The sequence below is a fragment of the Cajanus cajan genome, chromosome 7 (genome assembly GCF_000230855.2).
Source record: "Cajanus cajan strain Asha chromosome 7, NIPB_CcT2T_4, whole genome shotgun sequence".
Lineage (NCBI taxonomy): Eukaryota > Viridiplantae > Streptophyta > Magnoliopsida > Fabales > Fabaceae > Cajanus > Cajanus cajan.
This window is the reverse complement of record NC_138523.1, coordinates 9,595,098-9,614,504: the sequence shown is the minus strand read 5'-3', so window position 1 is coordinate 9,614,504 and position 19,407 is coordinate 9,595,098. Positions and strand designations below refer to the sequence as shown.

Sequence of the window (19,407 nt, the reverse complement as noted above, 5' to 3'; positions counted from 1 at the left end):
TTAAAAATGTGAAATTAAATTGATTGAATTAATTAAAGTGGAACTAAATTAATATTAGAAAAGAAATATATTTTTGCCTACTATTTTTTAAGAGAAAAAAAATACCCTTAAAAAAGAAAGTGGCTAGGGTGGAAAGAGATGTGATGTGGAGAAAAGTAGTCCGTATAGAGAAACCTTATACATCAGTACTCAGTATCCATTCCTGCGCCACTAAAATTGTAGTCGTAGCTTGGCTACTTGTAATAACAAAAAGAATCGATTAACAGCCTCATACTCGTTTTCCTTCCCCATCCATTTCACAAACTCACTCCAAGAGAGTAGTGAGGGAGCAATGGAGAAGATGGCACCACTCACTACTCACACTATCCACGCCTCTCTCTTCCCCACTCTTCCAAACGCATCGTTTCAACCCTTCTTCTCTAACCAACTACGTGCCCTTCCCCTATCTTCTTCTTCTTCTTCTTCTTTAACCGCCGCCAAACGATTCTCTTCCTCGACTTGCAGGCCCATCAAATGCTCCGTTTCCGAGGCCACTGAGCCCAAAGCTGGTACGCAATTCGCACTCTTCGTAATTTTGACGTGCTCTACCGTTTCTTCTGCATTTTTTTAATTGTAAGGTTTGGTTTTTCGAGATTGATTTCGTGCTTTTGTTTTCGTGTTCTTCTTTTTTATTTGCGACTTAGAGAAGAAGAAGCAATTGCTGAGAAGAGGGGACGTGAGAAACATAGCAATTGTTGCTCACGTTGACCATGGCAAAACTACTCTCGTCGATGCCATGCTTAAACAAACAAAGGTATTATTTTTTAATCATTACATGGAGTATGAGGTAAGGTAAACACTAAAGAGAGTTTAGGCTTAATTATAGTTTTGGTGTTTTAGGACCTGAATGGATAAATTTCTCCAAAAGCATTTTTAGGAGATGAAATTTGGAAGGTAAAATGAAATTAACTTCTTTATAATATAAGTTAAGTAAAGAAAAGTTTTTGGAGAAGTTAATATGAGATAGTTATTTTTACATATTAGCTTATGAGTCTGTTTGGATAAATTTCTCTAAAAGCATTTTTAGGAGCAAAAAATAAGAAGGAAAATCGAAATAAGCTTTTGGATAAGCTAAAACTATCTTATGTATAAGTTACCCATAAGATTTTGGAGAAACTAATCGGAGAGACCTTCTACAAATTAGCTCATTTTAGCTTATGGAGAAGCTATTTTTTCATTCATATATTTCTCTCCTTAAAGTGCTTTTGTATGTTTACCCAAACAGGCCTTCATGCATAAGCTAATTTTAGCTTATGGAGGAGCCAATTTCATTTTTTCTTCCTATTTTTTTTTTTTGAATACAAGTATTTCTAGAGAAATTTATCCAAATAAACCCTTGTTATCACCATTTTGCAAATTTAGTTTTTTTTTCCCACCAATTTCATCTCTTCACTATTTTAATTGCAATTTTGGTCTATCCAATATTTAACAAAAAGCCAACTTGACAGTGCAGTAGAATATGATTTAGTGCCTACTTGTTTTTGAGTTTGGTAGATTTGATTTTGAACTATTAGCGTAAATGGAATGTGTTTCAAAATTAATATCAGGTACACATTTTATATTGGAACACATGTCATGGGGAAGGAGTGGATGTTGTTGATATGATGTGCGTTTGTTGAATTTTGTGCAGGTATTTCGTGATAATCAATTTGTTCAGGAAAGGATTATGGACTCGAATGATTTGGAGCGTGAGAGAGGCATCACAATACTGAGTAAAAATACATCTGTCACCTATAAAGACACAAAGATTAATATAATAGACACTCCTGGTCACTCTGATTTTGGGGGTGAAGTGGAGCGCATCTTAAATATGGTGGAAGGAATCCTTCTAGTGGTACTCCTACTCTTTTGCCATTTCCTTGATGTTCATCATGCATATTTTTGCACCATTGATCATGATGACTGATATTGACTATTAGCAACTACTCAAAGCTGCTTGTTACATTTATTAGCTAAGTTTTCGCTCATGCAATTCTTCTTCACTTTGCTCCATTTCTTTTGGGTATTTTTGACCACGGGAAAACGGGGTGGTAGGTAGTGGCTTCACCACTTCCTCAACACAGGTCTCTAACATAAACTAGTTTCAACTGCAAGAACACACAGGCTTTGAAGAAACTGATGCATTTTATTTTGAAGAAGAAACTCATCTAACTTGCAGTCTAAATAAATGATTAATTTTATTCTCTCCTTTCATGTCTTATGCCTAACATATTGTCAATATTGGTTTTGAATTTAAAACAAATTTTAAATTCGTCACCATTTTATTCTTTACTACTCAGATTGTACAAGTATATCCTTATTCTTTGGGGGATATTATATCTTCAACAATGATAACTTGTTTTCCTTAATTATAAAACTTGTTATACTTGCTCTCTAATATAAATACTACATTTGCTTTCCTGGAATGCCGCTTCTTGTAATATGTAGTGTTTATCATGCTGCTCTTTGTTTTCGTAGGTAGATTCTGTTGAAGGGCCGATGCCACAGACAAGATTTGTCTTAAAGAAGGCTTTAGAGTTTGGTCATTCTGTTGTCGTGGTTGTGAATAAAATAGATAGGCCTTCAGCTCGGCCCGATTTCGTTGTCAACTCTACTTTTGAACTCTTCATTGAACTAAATGCAACAGATGAACAGGTATGCCAGTGATCATATAACTTAAAATAGTTGTGATTTTATTTGTTGTTTTCAAATTGGGTTGGAGCTTGTAAGTTTATCAGTAGCCGAAACTCTACTGTGATTTCTAATTCCCAATGATCTGTAGGAAATTTATAAAAATATCTCCTAGATTTTGAATGCTGTCTGCTGGTAAATTCAAACATATCATTGGTGTTTGAAGGGTTAGAACTGTTTCAATATTATGAAAGATAGTATTTGGTAAGCATCATAGCTATGTAATGTTTTTTCTGCTTGCAGTGTGACTTTCAAGTAATATATGCAAGTGGTATAAAAGGGCAAGCAGGGCTGTCTCCTGAAAATCTGGCAGAAGACCTTGGTCCATTGTTTGAATCCATCATTAGATGCATCCCTGGACCACGCATTGTCAAAGACGGTGCACTTCAAATGCTTGTTAGTAGTTCCTAATTATGTTGCTTCTTATTTATTTTTTCTATTGGTTTATTTTTATATAATGTTTAGCATATTTTTGTTCCTACTAATTTACCAATTTGGGAAACAGAAACAGAAGAAGCAGACCATTTTATTTTGTTAGAAAATGCACAATGACAATCCTGTCTAGTCTCTACTTAACCTGGATAGTGCCATTTTCTGTATCTAACATGGTCATTTATGAAGTTTGTAGGATCTACTTCGCAGCCATTATAATTTGTAACAGGGCATAAAATAATTCAATTACTAGACAAATCTTACTACTAAACTTATTAATGACCACATTTGAGCGAGGGAACAAGATCTAACTTTTAGTCTTTCCAAATGCTTATTTGTCAACTAGGTTACAAATATTGAGTATGATGAACATAAAGGGCGTATAGCAATTGGGCGTGTGCAAGCAGGAACTTTAGAAAAAGGCTTGGATGTCCGAGTGAGTATTCCTTTCCCTTTATTTTGTTCTTCATTTTTGTGAATTCCTCCATGCTGACATGTTACCTTTTACTTACATTGGGATAAATATTTGTCTTTTTGCATAATAAGTGAAGCTTTAACTTTATAACAACTACATTTTAATTTGAAGTCTCAAACTCACTTCTCTAACTCTTATTTTTTATTTTTGGGGGAGGGAGAGTAGAGATTATTGGGGACTTCATTTCAATTTTATATATAATTTTTGTGTGTGGAGTTGATGGTTTTAATCTGCTTATGAAAGTAAGAGACCTTCCATCAAATAGATCTATGTAAGGAGAGGTAGGCCATAGGTGAGTAACAAGGGATCATTGTCTCTGAGAAACAGTATACTAACTAACTGTAATAATTAGTTAGTTATGACAACAATAGAGAATATAAATTGAGATAAAGAGTGTGGGTTAGGGGTAAGGAGTCTTATTGAGTGGGTAATTGTGGGAGAGGCCTTGATCTGTCATGTATCCATGGAAATTACATTCTTTGTGTAGAGTGCTATATTCTTATAATGTTCTATATTGGAGCAGCATACCACTTATTGATTGATTTATTCCAGGTATGTACTTCAGAAGATTCATGTAGATTTGGAAGAATAAGTGAGCTTTATGTGTATGACAAATTCAATAGGGTCCCTGCAGATAGTGTGGAGGCTGGTGATATATGTGCAGTGTGTGGAATTACTGATATTCAGGTAAAGATTGAAGGTTTTGGATAAAGTGCATAATCATGTATTAGAGTGACCTTTTTGACTTTTACATTTCTGTACTCAGATTGGGGAGACAATTGCTGATAAAGTATCTGGGAAGCCACTACCTTCCATCAAAGTGGAAGAACCGACAGTGAAAATGTCTTTCTCTATAAACACTTCACCTTTTGTTGGCCGCGAGGTATATCCATAGAGTAATGCTTTATTGCCGTAGAAAAGGAAAGACCTATATTATCTTTTACTATGTGGATATCCTGATGCTGTCTGTTAGGAACAATGCTTGTTATTAGGTTCAGCTTTCTTAGTAGTATTGTAAGTTGTGCTTTCATAGCTAGGTGAGAGACCAGCTAAAACTCATTTGTTACTTTCAGGGAAAGTATGTTACTAGTAGGAATTTAAGGGACAGGCTTTATCGTGAACTTGAGCGTAATCTGGCCATGAAAGTTGAAGATGGTGAAACAGCTGATACTTTTGTTGTCAGTGGACGTGGAACTTTGCATATCACCATACTCATAGAAAATATGTAAATATTATGGATATTTCATTTCTCAACTATTATTCAATTTCAAGTTCTTTAAATAATATTGCATCTGCAGGCGAAGAGAAGGATATGAATTCATGGTTGGACCCCCCAAAGTTATCAACAAGAAGGTGAAAGAACAACTGTTGGAACCGTATGAGGTAATTTGTCATTTAATTTTTTATGGCAATTTAAAAGCAAGAAATAAAAAAGGTGATATGACAACACATGCCTTAAAGAGTCTAATTTGAGTTGACAGACCTTGAAATGTAGTTATTTTCCTGTAGAACTGACATGCTTATTCAAGACAAAAAACACTGGATCAATTATCATGATTAACTGCTTAATTTTATGCTATGTCCTGTTACATGAAGGTTGGTCTGACACTAAATATTCATATGCTCATCTAATATCTTTTATGTAAGTGAATGCATCAGAGTCTCATGTTTTTGTCTTAGGAAAAGCACAGGAAGAATCCTGGAAATTTGTGATAGCCTTTTTTATACTTTTCTTTTTCAAGATTTACTTTCCTAAAAAATAGCTTTTAATTACCTTTTACTTGCAAAATCAACATTGTTGATCATACAAAGATGATGTCATATTAGAAGTCTCTATTCATTATTTTGATATTTTCCTGTACATGACTGTGACTTGAACTTGAACATTCTGATTAAATACTGGAACTTTTTTCTTTCTGCTAACTATTGGAACTGCTAGTTCAAGCTTTGTGCTGTTTGAAAGTTCTAAATCAGAGTTGCCCACTTTCTTCCGAAACAGTTTAAAAAATTGTTTAAATGGGGAAAAATAGAGTCAAAGTATATACATTAGAAATGTAGGATTTCTACCACTTAGATAAGGAAAAAAATGGGATGGGAGGGAAATATTTTGATATAATGCACAGCCAAATATTCTCTCCTCTTGGGTGTGTGGCCCCCCAAAATAATTTATCTTCTATTTTTTATCCTCTATTTCTCTCATTCTCCTTCCTTACATAAGTGAGAACTCTTTACACTTTTTTCTTTCTTTCTACTCTTTTAATCATCCAAACAAGGAAGAGAAATTTTAGTTTCTTTTTCCTTTTTATCCATACAAACAATACATCTTTTTCTACAATATTTCTCTTTTTTCCTTTTTTTTTATCATCCAAACAAGTGAAACAACGGATAAATTTCTTTGCTCATGTATTACATATTAAGAGGAATCGTTGCAGATTGCAACAGTGGAAGTACCTGAAGAGCACATGGGAGCTGTTGTTGAACTTCTTGGCAAGAGACGGGGACAAATGTTTGATATGCAAGGCGTTGGGTGTGTAAATTTCTTTCATTGCTTCTATTTTGAACCTGATACTTTACCACCCGAGTTATACTGTTATGGAAACAAAGCATTGAAGTAAATAAAAATTTCTAAGAGAATCATCATCATGGCAAGGAGTTGGGTGTGTAAATTTCTTTCATTGCTTCTATTTTGAACCTGATACTTTACCACCCGAGTTATACTGTTATGGAAACAAAGCGTTGAAGTAAAGAAAAATTTCTAAGAAAATCATCATCGTGGCAAGGTGTTTTTATTGATAGTGATTTGGGAGTTGTATCTTGTGTTTTGGATTTATAGTATAAATTCACCTAAAAGACATATTGATAATATATTTATTACATGACTATAATAATTGATAAAAGATTCACATTTATTCAGACTTGCTATGGAGTAGTCTCATTTTACTGTTGATTGAATGTTTATTATGGATTTACGGTTGATCGAAGGACACATGGTACTCTATATTTTGCCATGAAGATATTATATGAAGAAAAAAATCATTAACTAACAATTATGACACCAAACATGCAAATTTAATGATAAATTTTCACCTAAACAGTGTATGATCAATGGTTCACTTTTCTATTAATAACGATGGTTAAGTCTGCATGCTGTCCTCTTTCACTAATAAGACCAGAATATGGAAATGAATGCTTTTCTGCTAGACTGAATCTATATTAGGATTTGCCTTCTCTGAAGTACAGGATGTATATGGGTACTCCTTGAATGCCATCTGATTTGTAGCTTTCATCATATGACCTTTTTTTTTTTTTTTTTTGAAATTTTGTGGTATTACAGTTGAATATGATAGAACACTAATTCTGAAATTAAAAGGGAAAATTTATTGAATTCAAACTACACAGTGCATAAAGACAGTTCCAGAGCCTAGGGTTCCTACAGTGAATATTTCTCTGTTCAAAGATTGACTTACATCACACATACTCCCTACCTTTCTGAATTACAATATATAATTAATAAAAACTAACTAACTCTCCCCTCTCACAGAAACTGCCATGCACAACAGTTTTTTTCTACAAATAATTGCCTTACATAACACAAACTGCCAGGAACTGCCCTACATAGCAATGCCTGAAGTCTTTTTGTTCTTTTTGGAGTAAACCTTCCAGATTGCTGGTTGGTTTACTTGGACTTTGATTCAACAACTGATCCTCTCCAACCCAATAAAACCGTGGTTCCTACAAGATATAAAGTTTTATTAATGCTAGTCTTCTGTTGTATCTCATTGACTGTTACTGAAAATAAAAACTCTTTCACAATCACTGAATGTCCCAAGTCCAAACTATTATTTTTTGCATATGAATCTATGATGTCTCAAGTGGATTGTTTTATTTATTTTATTTAGGCTCTATGTAGTATCTGAATTTACCTGTATCCTAATATTTTTAGAAATGTATCCCCATGTCGTGCCAATTTTATATCCAATACTCATACTTGTCTCTGTCAGTTTGTAATTCGTGTGTTTGTTATATAAAAATCTACTCGCTTAATTTTGTAAATCATTATTATCAATGGATATGACACTTAATCTCTAAACTCTACAGTGCATCTTATCCTACAGTTTAGAAGATCTCTACTGACTAGACTAACATAGCATTTGATTTATTTCTCTATTAGATCGGAAGGAACTACGCTACTCAAATATAAGATCCCAACGCGTGGCCTTCTTGGATTGCGTAACTCAATTTTAACTGCCTCCCGAGGGACAGCAATTCTCAACACCATCTTTGATAGCTATGGGCCTTGGGCTGGTGACATTAGTACTCGGGATCAAGGCTCACTGGTAATGTCTACATTGATTAGAAGCTTATAAACATTATTATTTGTAGCATGGTACTCAGCAATGCTATTGTTTCCTCCATTCATTAATGATAAAGCTATGGAATCTCAGGTTGCTTTTGAGGATGGAACAAGTACTTCTTACGCAATCTCTAGTTCACAGGAGAGGGGACAGATGTTTATTGGTCCTGGAGTGGATGTTTATAAAGGTCAAATTGTTGGCATTCATCAGCGACCTGGAGACTTGTCCTTGAATGTTTGTAAGAAGAAAGCTGCAACCAACATACGTTCCAACAAGGAACAAACAGGTGACAAGTTGTTCCAGTGCAATTACCTTGTTATCTTATATGAAATACACGTATTAAAATAAAATGGTTTGATACTATTTCTAGTTTCTTAAACGAGCTATTTTTCTTGCTAGTTTCTACTATTTCTTAACTGCTTTCAGAAAGACATTAGAAATAATTCTGATGTGTCTATAGGAGCAACATAGCCTCAATCAGATGTGTGTTTTTTTTGTTCATTTTGGAAATAATATTTCTTTCTTTTATGATTCTTGCTTGAAATAAAAAAATAATAAACTGTTCTTTCAAATTATTATTTTACCATCCGAGTCTCAAGGCACCTATGCGTGGTAATACATTTTAAGGTCCAACACATTACTGTTATGGAACTATACAAAGCTGATGAATAGGCTTTTGGAGTATTGAATTTTGATCATATATTTTACAAGTTCAGTATTTACTATTATTGTGCAACTTAACATTCACTCATGTATAATAGTAGTATGCTAATAGACAATAAGGTTTTAATTTACTTTTCTCTCGTATGCAGTGATTCTTGATACACCATTGGACTATAGTCTGGATGACTGCATTGAATACATCCAAGAAGATGAACTAGTAGAGGTCACCCCAGCAAGCATCCGAATGTGCAAGAATCCAAAAATTACAAATAAGAAAACAAGGTAGACTTTCACTGTGAAGCAGTAACTTGGGAATGCTTTTTGAGGTACTGCTGTTGAAGCCGCATAACTCATTAATGCTGTTGCTGCTAAAGTGATGAAGAAGCAAATCACTATCATTGATGTTATGCCACATATATTTTTTCCAAAACTGCAGGCAGAATAATATAGGAACGGGTTAAAAGCCGTATTCATTATAGCTGTTGTTCACAATCGATTTAAAGGGATGAAGTTACACTGAATTTTGTTTACTTGCTTTGTATAGTCTCCATTTATTAGCCATAAGGAACATGAAGATATTAATTCTTTATCTTATGGTTATTGGTTGGCAAATAGCAATACAACATCCTGGGTTAAATTTTCAGGGAGATTTCTAATGCAGTCTAATTACTTGACCAACCTTACTATATTGTTATGCTGTATTAAGTCTCTTAAGAAGTGACACCCATTGTTATCCTTCGAGAATTAGTAAGTACCCCATTGTTATGCTGTATTAAGTCTCTTAATGTAATGAAAATATTTTTGGTGAGCACAAATTTTACTTTATTTATATTCCTATAATTAAGAAATCAGTAATTCAGGGTTGGCTCAAGGCCCAAGCAGGTAAAGCAAGGGTTTTAGGTCCCTAATTTTTTTTAACATTAATATAATACTATAAAATTAAAAATATTTAATTTTAAAATTACACCTAAAATGATTTTTAATTAAAAATTTAAAATATCCTTAGTAACTGTTAAGTTTATATTGGTACTATAAATACTATTTAATGAATAATAATTTTGAAATTTCTCCTAATCAATAATAATATTTTTTATTTTTTAAAAAAAGATATTAAATAGTTATTTTAATTGGTAAAGGAATCTTATAACTCTAATTTTTTATCTCTTTCTATTATTCATGTCTATCTTTTTTCTTTCTTTTTCTCTGAGTCTTTTTTACTACCCCTTAACTTCTATATTATTCATTCAATTTGAGTTTTTGACATTTAGTTTTGAGTGTCATTAATTCATTATCCAACTGCTACACTATTATTGTGTATTTATGTGCGTGTATCTATTTGGAAGGTTTGAAGGTAAAGGAAATAGGGAAAATCGTATTGAAAGTGTAAAAATTGTAAGATTTCAAACTCCACAAATAAAAAATGATTTATTTAAATTAGTTGAAGTTAGTCATGATCCTTAAATAAAAAGTGAAGTTGATTGTTTAGCAATTTACAAACTTGAAGATTTTGAACTTTTGTTAGGTATGATTATTTGGTATGACATTATTTGGAGTTAACTCTATTAGTAAAAATCTACAATCAAAAGATATGTGCATTAATGAGACCATTAAACAATTAAAAGGTCTTCTTTCATTTTTTGAAACGTATAGAGAAAACGAATTTAAAAATCTATTGATTTTTGCTAAAAAAATTGCTTTTGAAATGGATGTAGAGCTAAGTTTCGTGAAAAACGTATTGGTCGTAGAAGGAAATAATTTGATGAAAGTGTTGAGAATAAAATTATAAAATCACTTCAAGAATCATTTAGAATTAATTATTTTTTTTTGTATATTGTAGATAAAGAAACTACCACACTCCAAAGTAGATTTGAACAATTTAAAATATATGAAGATATTTTTGATTTTTGATTTAGTATTAAAAAATTAAATTCACTGAATTTTATACTTTTGAAAGAAAAATGCCTAAACCTTGAAAAATCTTTGAAACATGAAAATTTGTTGGATCTTGATGGCTTAGATTTATTTTTAGAATTAAATATATTAAAGGAAATTATAAGATTGAAAAATGACAAACCAATTAACATTCTTAATTATATAAAAAGAATAGATTATTTTCCAAATACATATATAACATATAAAACAAATGTCAAAAGAAATAATACAATTGAAATATCATTATTAAAGAAAGAATATGTTAGAGAAAATATCATTAAGTGAATTTTTTTATATTATATTTAATAAAAAAAAGTCTCTGTGTTTTTCTTATAATAAAGAAGAAAAAGGAAGTATTCATTAAACATGTAAAACCTTTGACGGGCAATGCATGAATCTGATCATTAGAATTTAATATAAATACCTTACAACCATCAGTACCTATCTTGTATGTGGGATTTTTTATTCACACTCAGTTTTATTTATATTTTACATTTTTATTATTTTATTTATTTAGTGATAAGTGTTATATATAAAAAATAAATTCTAAAGAAAGTGTTATTTAAACTTTTTAGTATAATTTTTTTTATATATATTTCTAATAATACTTTTTAAAAAGTTATTGTTGTGTTATATATTTTTAATAAGTAAAATTAATAATAAAGTTAATTTTTAAAATTATTATTATATTTTATTGATTTATTATTTTTTATTCTATCTAAAATAATCAAGAATGATACTTAGAGAAAACAGTAAAAAAAAAAAAAAAAAAAAAAAAAAAAAAAAAAAGCCCACCGCCTGATTCAACAAAATCGAAGCCAAATATTTGAACTTGTAGAAGAAGAAAAGGCTGCATTATTCTAGAAATTTTAGAAATAATGTGACATTAACGTATAATTTAAAATTATATATATAGATTCAACTTTTGACAACTTCTACTTTTCATTTTTCTTTTAATCAATATCCTTGTCAACTTCAGTTTGTGATTAATGCGATGTTTGGATAAATTAAGCGCGTCATGCTTTTAATATAAGCATCGTATTATTGGAAATTAGAGAAGAAGACAAATTTTTGCTTTGTTTTTTCTCCTTAGAATCATCCTCCAGATTTCTAGAATCAAAGAAAACAAATTTCATCAAAATGTGTAACTTTCAAACACTAAATTCAAATCGTAAAGAGACGTATATATTATTATTTTGATTTTTTAATTTATATATCTAATTTTTTTTAAATAAATGAATATCTTAAACATTTAAATTATATTACAATTTAGATTCATACAAATATTTTTTAAAGATATAAATTATACTTTACTTTAATAGAAAAAATTTCATATAATGATATGTTAAATTATTGTTTTTTACTTCTTGTTGATATTTTAAAATTTCATCTTAAACTAATCTATTTTAATTAGAAAGTAAATGTTATTTTTGTGAAAGATCAAATTCAGATACTATTTAAATGATTTGACATTTAGCATATTAACAAATAATACTCAAATATTAAATTATTTTTAATTATTGATAATTTTTAAAAGAAATATTAAAATTTAATCTAAAAAAATAAAATAAATAAGAGGCAAATTAAAAGAATAAGAAATTAAAGAAAATCTTGAAAATATTTTTTTTTTTTTGAAGAAAATGTCTTAAAAACACTGTTATTAATTTTTTTTAAAATGTTTTAATAAAAAAGAAAAAAAAATGCTTAGATCTATGTACATTTTTGATCTTTATCACTCCAATTTTTATTTTTTTTCCCTTTCAAAAGTCATCATAGTAACATGATTGGTTTTCTAGAAATTAGTTTCAATAACACGCTAAACTAAGATTCAAAATTTTATTAAAAAGTATTCACATTTAATATTTGATAATGATGTGAAGCAGGATTGTTTCGAAACTAAAATAGAAAAGAAAAAAAAAAAAAAAAAACATGATTGGGAAGAAAAAATAAGCCATCGTGACCATGAACCGTGGACAATTGCTAGAGGCCTATAGTGTAGGGATGGCAAATAAACCCGTACCCGTGGGTAATACCCGAACCCGTCCCGACTTTGACGGGGAATACCTGCTTTGACCGGGTACGGGTACGGGTACGGGTAAAACCCGATAAATTAAATCGGGTACGGGTACGGGTACGAGTATATACTTACCCGCCCCGTCCCCGTCCCCGTCCCCATCCCCATCTCCGTCCCCGGTTAAATACCCGTCCCCGGTTTAATTATTTAAAAAAAATTAAAATTTTAAAAATAATGTCTCTAGTCTAAAGTGACTCACTCCAGCAACACGATTATAGCAAGTTTAGCAACACGAATCACACGATTACACTCCAGCCTCCACGAGTTAGGGTTTCACACTGCGCACTCCAGCCTCCGACGGACCAGCCACTCCAGCCTCCGACGGACCAGCCACTCCAGCCTCCGACGGACCAGCCACTCCAGCCTACATTTTCTCCCTCCGAGCGGCTCCCTCACCACACTGGTACGTCTCTCTCTCGCTCAATCTCTCTAGGATCTCCTTTCGCACAAGCACTCCGTAGTTGGTATCTTGAGCCTTCCGACTCAAGTATATAATCTGATTATCTGGGTTTCTCTCTGTTTAAATAGGGGAACTGGAAAGAAGTGTACTTTTGTTTCCCTCTCTTTCTTCAGTTTGTCTTGCCCTTTCATGTGAACTGTTAAGTGATATAACCTGTTTCACAATTTCTCACTTGGACAGTGAGAAGGATATGGTTCCAGTTTGGTTTGGTTAAAATGAAATATCAAATTCGAACTAAACTGACCTTTGTAGTTTGGTTTGGATTGGTTATCTCGGTGTTTTGAATTTTTAAATATATTTTATATGACTTTTAATTTTTTAAATAACTAAGGAAATAAATTGACACAATGCTGAATCTAATAAACACATGAAAGTTTTAGTTTGCTGAATCACGGCCGTGACTGAGAATCACGACCGTGATCTTCTCTGGAGCACATCTATGAAGGGTCAGTGGCGTTCACGGGTGTGATTGGGAGTCACGGCCGTGATTTTACGGGTACGGGTATACCCGATACCCGACGGGGACGGGGATGGGACAAAAATCCCATACCCGACGGGTATGGGGACGGGGACGGGTATGGGTTTTAGTCGCGGGGACGGGGACGGGTATCATCAAACCCGTACCCGCCCCGCCCCGTTGCCATGCCTACTATAGTGGGAAGGTCAGTGAAATGGACAAATGGTTCACGTGAAGCAGTAAGTACACCAGATATTATCCATAATATTATTTGGCTTAAAATATTTTTTTAAGTTATAATAATTGTTTTTGTTTTTATTTTTATTTTAATTTTTATAATTTAAGATAGGTCTTTTTAGTTTTTATATTTATTTATTTAAATTATTTTTAATTTTTATAATTAAAATAGATTTTTTTTAATCATTATATTTATAGTTTTCTAGTTATTTTAGTATTTTTTTAGTATTGTTTATTTTATGTTGACATGATAAAGTTATTTAATTTTTTGAAAGTAAAAAATGGTATAAAAGGAACACGAAGCATTAAAAACTAATTTAGAGTAATTTAAACAAAATGAATTTGATAACAATAAAAGGCGAAAAAATAATGACAATGAAAAAATTACAAAACTACAAAATAAAAGGATTTATCTTTAATTATAGAGACTAAAAATGATTAAAAAGGATAAGTATCTGTATAAGGACTAGAAAGATATATTTTAAATAATAGAGACTAAAACATAAAGTAAATAAAATTATAGAGACTAAAAAATATCTTAACCTATTATTACTTTATAGGTTAAATAGTTAATAATTTTAAAAGATAAATTACAAATATATCTCTTTATCTTCATCATCATCTAACCTTCACAGCTTGTAAATTGATGAGACACACCATGACTTGATCCATTGTTGTTGGCGATTGACTACTACTAGTGGCCGCACTTCCAACCAGCAACAACAATGTTGCGCCTTGCATGCTTCACTCTTCGAAGCTTGGTTGGGTTTGAGACCACCTTGTTTGCCACCACGAGGAACATGTCTTCAATTTACACGTTGGTGTCCTGCTCCTAGGCAAATGCATTCGTGAAAAGTTGCAAGCATGCGATGGAGAATAGTGACCGCATGATTTGGTAAGACATGGTTGTGACGACGATGATACACACAACTTTTTTAAAGAAAAGTCTTGAGATATGATTAGTATCATTTACTTTGTAGCATGGTATAAAATGAGTCATTTTTGAAAGTTTATTCATTACCACAAAGATAGAATCATATCCCTTTTAGGTTCTTGGGAGATCAAGCACAAAATCCATACTAATGTTAACCCAAGAAATGTTAGTTATTGGAAGAGGTGGGTAGAGTTTATGAGGCATAACTTTAGACTTAGTTTATAAACAATGCATTTAGAGCAATACGTTTGGATATCTACTCTCATGTGGGGCCAATAAAATCCTTCTTTTATAAAACTTTAGAGTTTTATCAACTCCAAAATGACCTATGAGATCACTTTCATGACTTTCTTTAATGAGAAGTTTTCTAATGGATCCTTTGAGTATGCATACTTTACCCATCTTGAAAAGATACCCATCACTAATGTAAAATTTGTGAAGTTTTTTAAATCTTTATGGTGTTACTTTTAGTGTGTTTTTCATCATTGTTGTATATAAAAAAAAAAAAAGTTTTTTGTTCTAAACATTAAGTCCTTAAACATCCCTATCATCAAAACATATCAAGTCATTAACAATAAAATTACACCATAACTTATCAACAAATATTTTCTATCATAATTCATCATTCCTAAACATTGATATAAGTATCTTAAACCATTCATAAGATCAAAAGATTAAAGGGTAAAACTATTCACCATCCTTAATTACAAACTACATTTCTATAACTTAATTTTCTATGACATTGTGTGGTCCAAATACCTTATCTAGAGTTATATATATGATATCAAGTTGATCTTAATTTTATTATGAAGCTAAAACAATTATCCTCAACTTTTATGTTGCCGTCAAGAGTTAATTATGTCTTCTACTATTTTTTAAAAATACAAAACTACAATATTTTAACCTAAATCTAACAGTCTGACCTTTGCTCATTAATTTGACCATAACTCGCGTTATAGACCTCCTTTTCAAGTGATCTCAATGGCGCATTTGAAACCTAAAATCCAAGGCTACAACTTTTATAAAGATTACAAAATCTAATTCTTCCATTTAAGGCTACTCGAAAGGCTTGCAACATAGGACGTTATATTTCACGCACAAAATATGAGAATCATCTTTTAACTTACATAACTTAGTCATTCCTTAAACATTTTTAGGTGATTCTTGAGTCTAAACTATAACCCAAATGTCTACTTTCTAATCTAACAATAAAAACTCAATTTTATTAATAGTGCATAGAGAAATCACATAAATATCAAAGTATATTCATACCAAAATTTTCATAACAAAGCATAACTTACACCAAACTCTTATCTTTCAATTAAATCGGTAAAAAACATAGATTAAAACCTAACACTATTCTATTATACCATCAATTACTCAAATACAACATCAATTTCACATTCTAATTACATATTTCTATTAACTACTCACACAATAACCATTTAGGGTTCCCACAGGAACTCACAAGCAATCCAAACTACACAATTTCAAGTTTAATCATGAAATTAGAGACATATATACAACTACACAATTTCAAATAGAACAATAAGGAATTATATGAAAGATAAAAAAAGACACATAATGCAATCAATTGGGGCAATCCCGTTCATACAATACAAGAAACAAAGAAGGGATTGGGTTCAATCCCGCTACCTAACATACATTGCACGTCCAGAGCGAGACTACTCACTCTCTCTTTACCTCGATAAAGGCTTGATGAAGGACGTGGATCTCCGGGGTGTTTCTCCTAAGAGCTTTGTTTTCCGTTATTTCTTTAGAACATATGCGTAATGTGTAAAATGAGAAAATTAAAAATAAAGAATTGTCATAACCCTCTTTTTAAAAACTTAGTTCACACTTAATCCTTTAAAAAAAAAAGAACTTTAACCATAATTCTCTTTTCCTTTCTCTCAAATATTAAAATTTATAAATAAATAATATATCAAATAAGCATATTTCTCTCAACCCAAATAATTATAAAAATACAATAATTAACGATTAACAAATACATAATATATAAAATCATTGTATTTCTTCCGATAAAAATATAATTAAAATAAAATGTATAAATAATTACAATAAAATTATATATTTTTCTCCAAATACTTATTATAAAAATACATATTTCTCTAATAAATATTATATAAAATAATTGTCATAAATTTTTTTATTTAATTAAATACTCATAATTACTAAAAGTTTCTAAAATATTTTATAAAACTCATTTAATTAATTAAAACATTTATAAAAAAATAGCCCCAATAAATATAAAATAAATAATAATTAATAATTAAACTATTATATCAATAGAAAATTTGAGATGCTACAATTTTTAAATTTATCTATTTTAGCACTCAATTTTTTAAATTTTGCATACTTTGTCATGTTATTAGTTGTCTCTTAACTTAACACATTGATACAATAAATCAATAATATCAAATGACCAAGTCGATAAAATGTACAAAATTTTAAAAGTTAATATAAAAAAAAGCATAAAATTAAAGATTATGCGACCAATTTGTATAATTATAAAATTTGATTGACAAAAAAGTACATTTAAACTTTTTTTTTTCATACGAATCACTTTTCTATCAAAATTACACTGGCACGGCTTTTTTACTTTTGTTTTTCGTGGCAATTAGAATCAACCTTAGAAAGTAAAAATCATTAAAATAAAATATATTTTTCAATAAAACCTTTTTTTAAGATGTTTCTTCTAAGGATGAAACTTTTTGCATCCACACCAACAATTCACCATAGTCAACCAAACCAACCCATTCATTCATCGACACATCTAAGAAATTAAATTATTTATTAGTTAATTAAATTATTTTATTTATTAATTAATTAAAAATTCAAAATTTACTTACAAAGGTAGTTATTATTTTGCTATAGGGCGACATAGGCAGAATTAATAGCGATAGGTACACATGTGCAAATATTACGTGAATTTTTTTCTCAAATAATATTTTTTTAAAAAAAATTACCAAAAAAACATCTATTACACATTATTTACTCAAATAGATCTTTTTATTGTTCACACTCTCTCACTGTTATTTTTTTTTGTGTGTTCAGAATTCGATTTTCGGAGAACCGAATTCTGAGTGGTGTTTAATTTTTTTTTTCCTTTTGAACTTAGGAATGTGTTAATTTTGTAATTGGAACGGGCCATTCTGCTTGGAGAACGACCCGTTCTGCTTGGAACGGCCCGTTCTAATCCATTTGTCATGTGTATATTTTTTTTATCTGGAACGGGCCGTTCTGATTGTAGAACGGCCCGTTCTAAATCTAATTTTCCTTCGGAAACTAAAACACAAAAAAAATATTAAAAAAAATACCAGTGCTCAGAATTCGGTTCTTGAGAAACTAAATTCTGAGTGTGAACAATAAATAGGTCTATTTAGGTAAATAATATGTAATAAATATTTTTTTTGGTAATTTAAAAAAATATTAATTTAGAAAAAAATTCACATTACGTTTGTCAGAAATAAATAAAAAGAGCAAAAAATAATTGCGATGAGTGAGAGAGTGTTCAGGGAAAGTCATACATTTGAAACCAGATTCGTTCAATGATAAATTTGTTGAGGGAATCATGAGGTTTCTTTAGCACGAGTTAACTAGCTAAGTAATTTTGGTCGTATGTCAATTTTTGCAACGAATTGAACCTATGCTCTCGTAGTCAATTTCACTTTGGAAATTTAATTTGCTCAACGAATCTTTAAGTGTGTGTGTTTGGTACAGAAAAAATAAGTACGTGAGAAATAAGGGAAAAAAATAATAATTTAATAAAAATAAGTAAAATATAAAGTAAAAATTTAATTGTTTAGTTGAAGAAAAATTAGTGAAAATAGGTGAAAAATAATATATATATATATATATATATATATATATATATATATATATATATATATATATATGAGAAGAAAGAAATAAATAAATATAAAGGTGAAGCCCAATACCTTTAATTTCTCATCTTCTTATTTTTCTTCAATCAAATAATCTTACTTATTTTTACTCTCTTATTTCTACTCTTATCCATTTTCTCTTAACAAAATAAGCACTAAAAGTGAATTTTCCCTCTAATTTTGGCTTCCAAACAAACTTTAGTTGTATTTCTCTCCCAAGTCTTAGTTTTCATTGAATTTGAGGTTTACACGCAGCACAAAAAATAATTGGGATTCATTTACTAAAATATGTCAAATATTAAAAATATAACACCAAAAGTTAACAATTTTTTTTAGATATAAAAAGAAGCTTAAAAAGTAAATTAAATATCCTTATTTGAATTGGAAATTCATGTAAATTAGACATATAACAAAAGATTTGTAATAATTATTTTTAAAAGTTACGTATAAATATGAAGCGTTGGGATGACAATACCAACTTTTATTTTTTAAATATTTAAGATATTGTTTAAATATAAAAAATATTATTTATTGTTACGATATTGTTTGCAATAAAGATATTTATATTTATTTTAGGGATTTTTTTTGTTTTTTAATATTATTTAAATTTTAAAATATTAATTTTTGACGGAAATTTTTGTCAGAAACGGTTTTCATATATTTTCGACGAAAATGCCGTCGGAAATGTTCTAAAGAAATTTTCGACGAAATTTCTGTCGAAAATCTTTCCCAGAAATTTCTGACGGAAATTTCGTCAAAAATTTCTAGGAA

The 19,407-nt window shown here is 30.3% G+C and overlaps 1 protein-coding gene across 1 annotated transcript; it reads left to right on the top strand.

Annotated features, from left to right (window-relative positions):
* Positions 1–230: 230 nt before the first annotated feature.
* Positions 231–9,277, top strand: SVR3 (elongation factor family protein). Its single transcript, XM_020363060.3, has 14 exons — positions 231–548; positions 684–793; positions 1,670–1,873; positions 2,497–2,673; positions 2,953–3,105; positions 3,488–3,577; positions 4,169–4,303; positions 4,383–4,499; positions 4,690–4,841; positions 4,915–4,999; positions 6,049–6,143; positions 7,788–7,953; positions 8,062–8,257; positions 8,784–9,277. The coding sequence occupies exons 1-14, from the start codon at positions 332–334 to the stop codon at positions 8,918–8,920; spliced, it is 2,034 nt and encodes a 677-aa protein (XP_020218649.1). The 5' UTR covers positions 231–331; the 3' UTR covers positions 8,921–9,277.
* Positions 9,278–19,407: the final 10,130 nt, after the last annotated feature.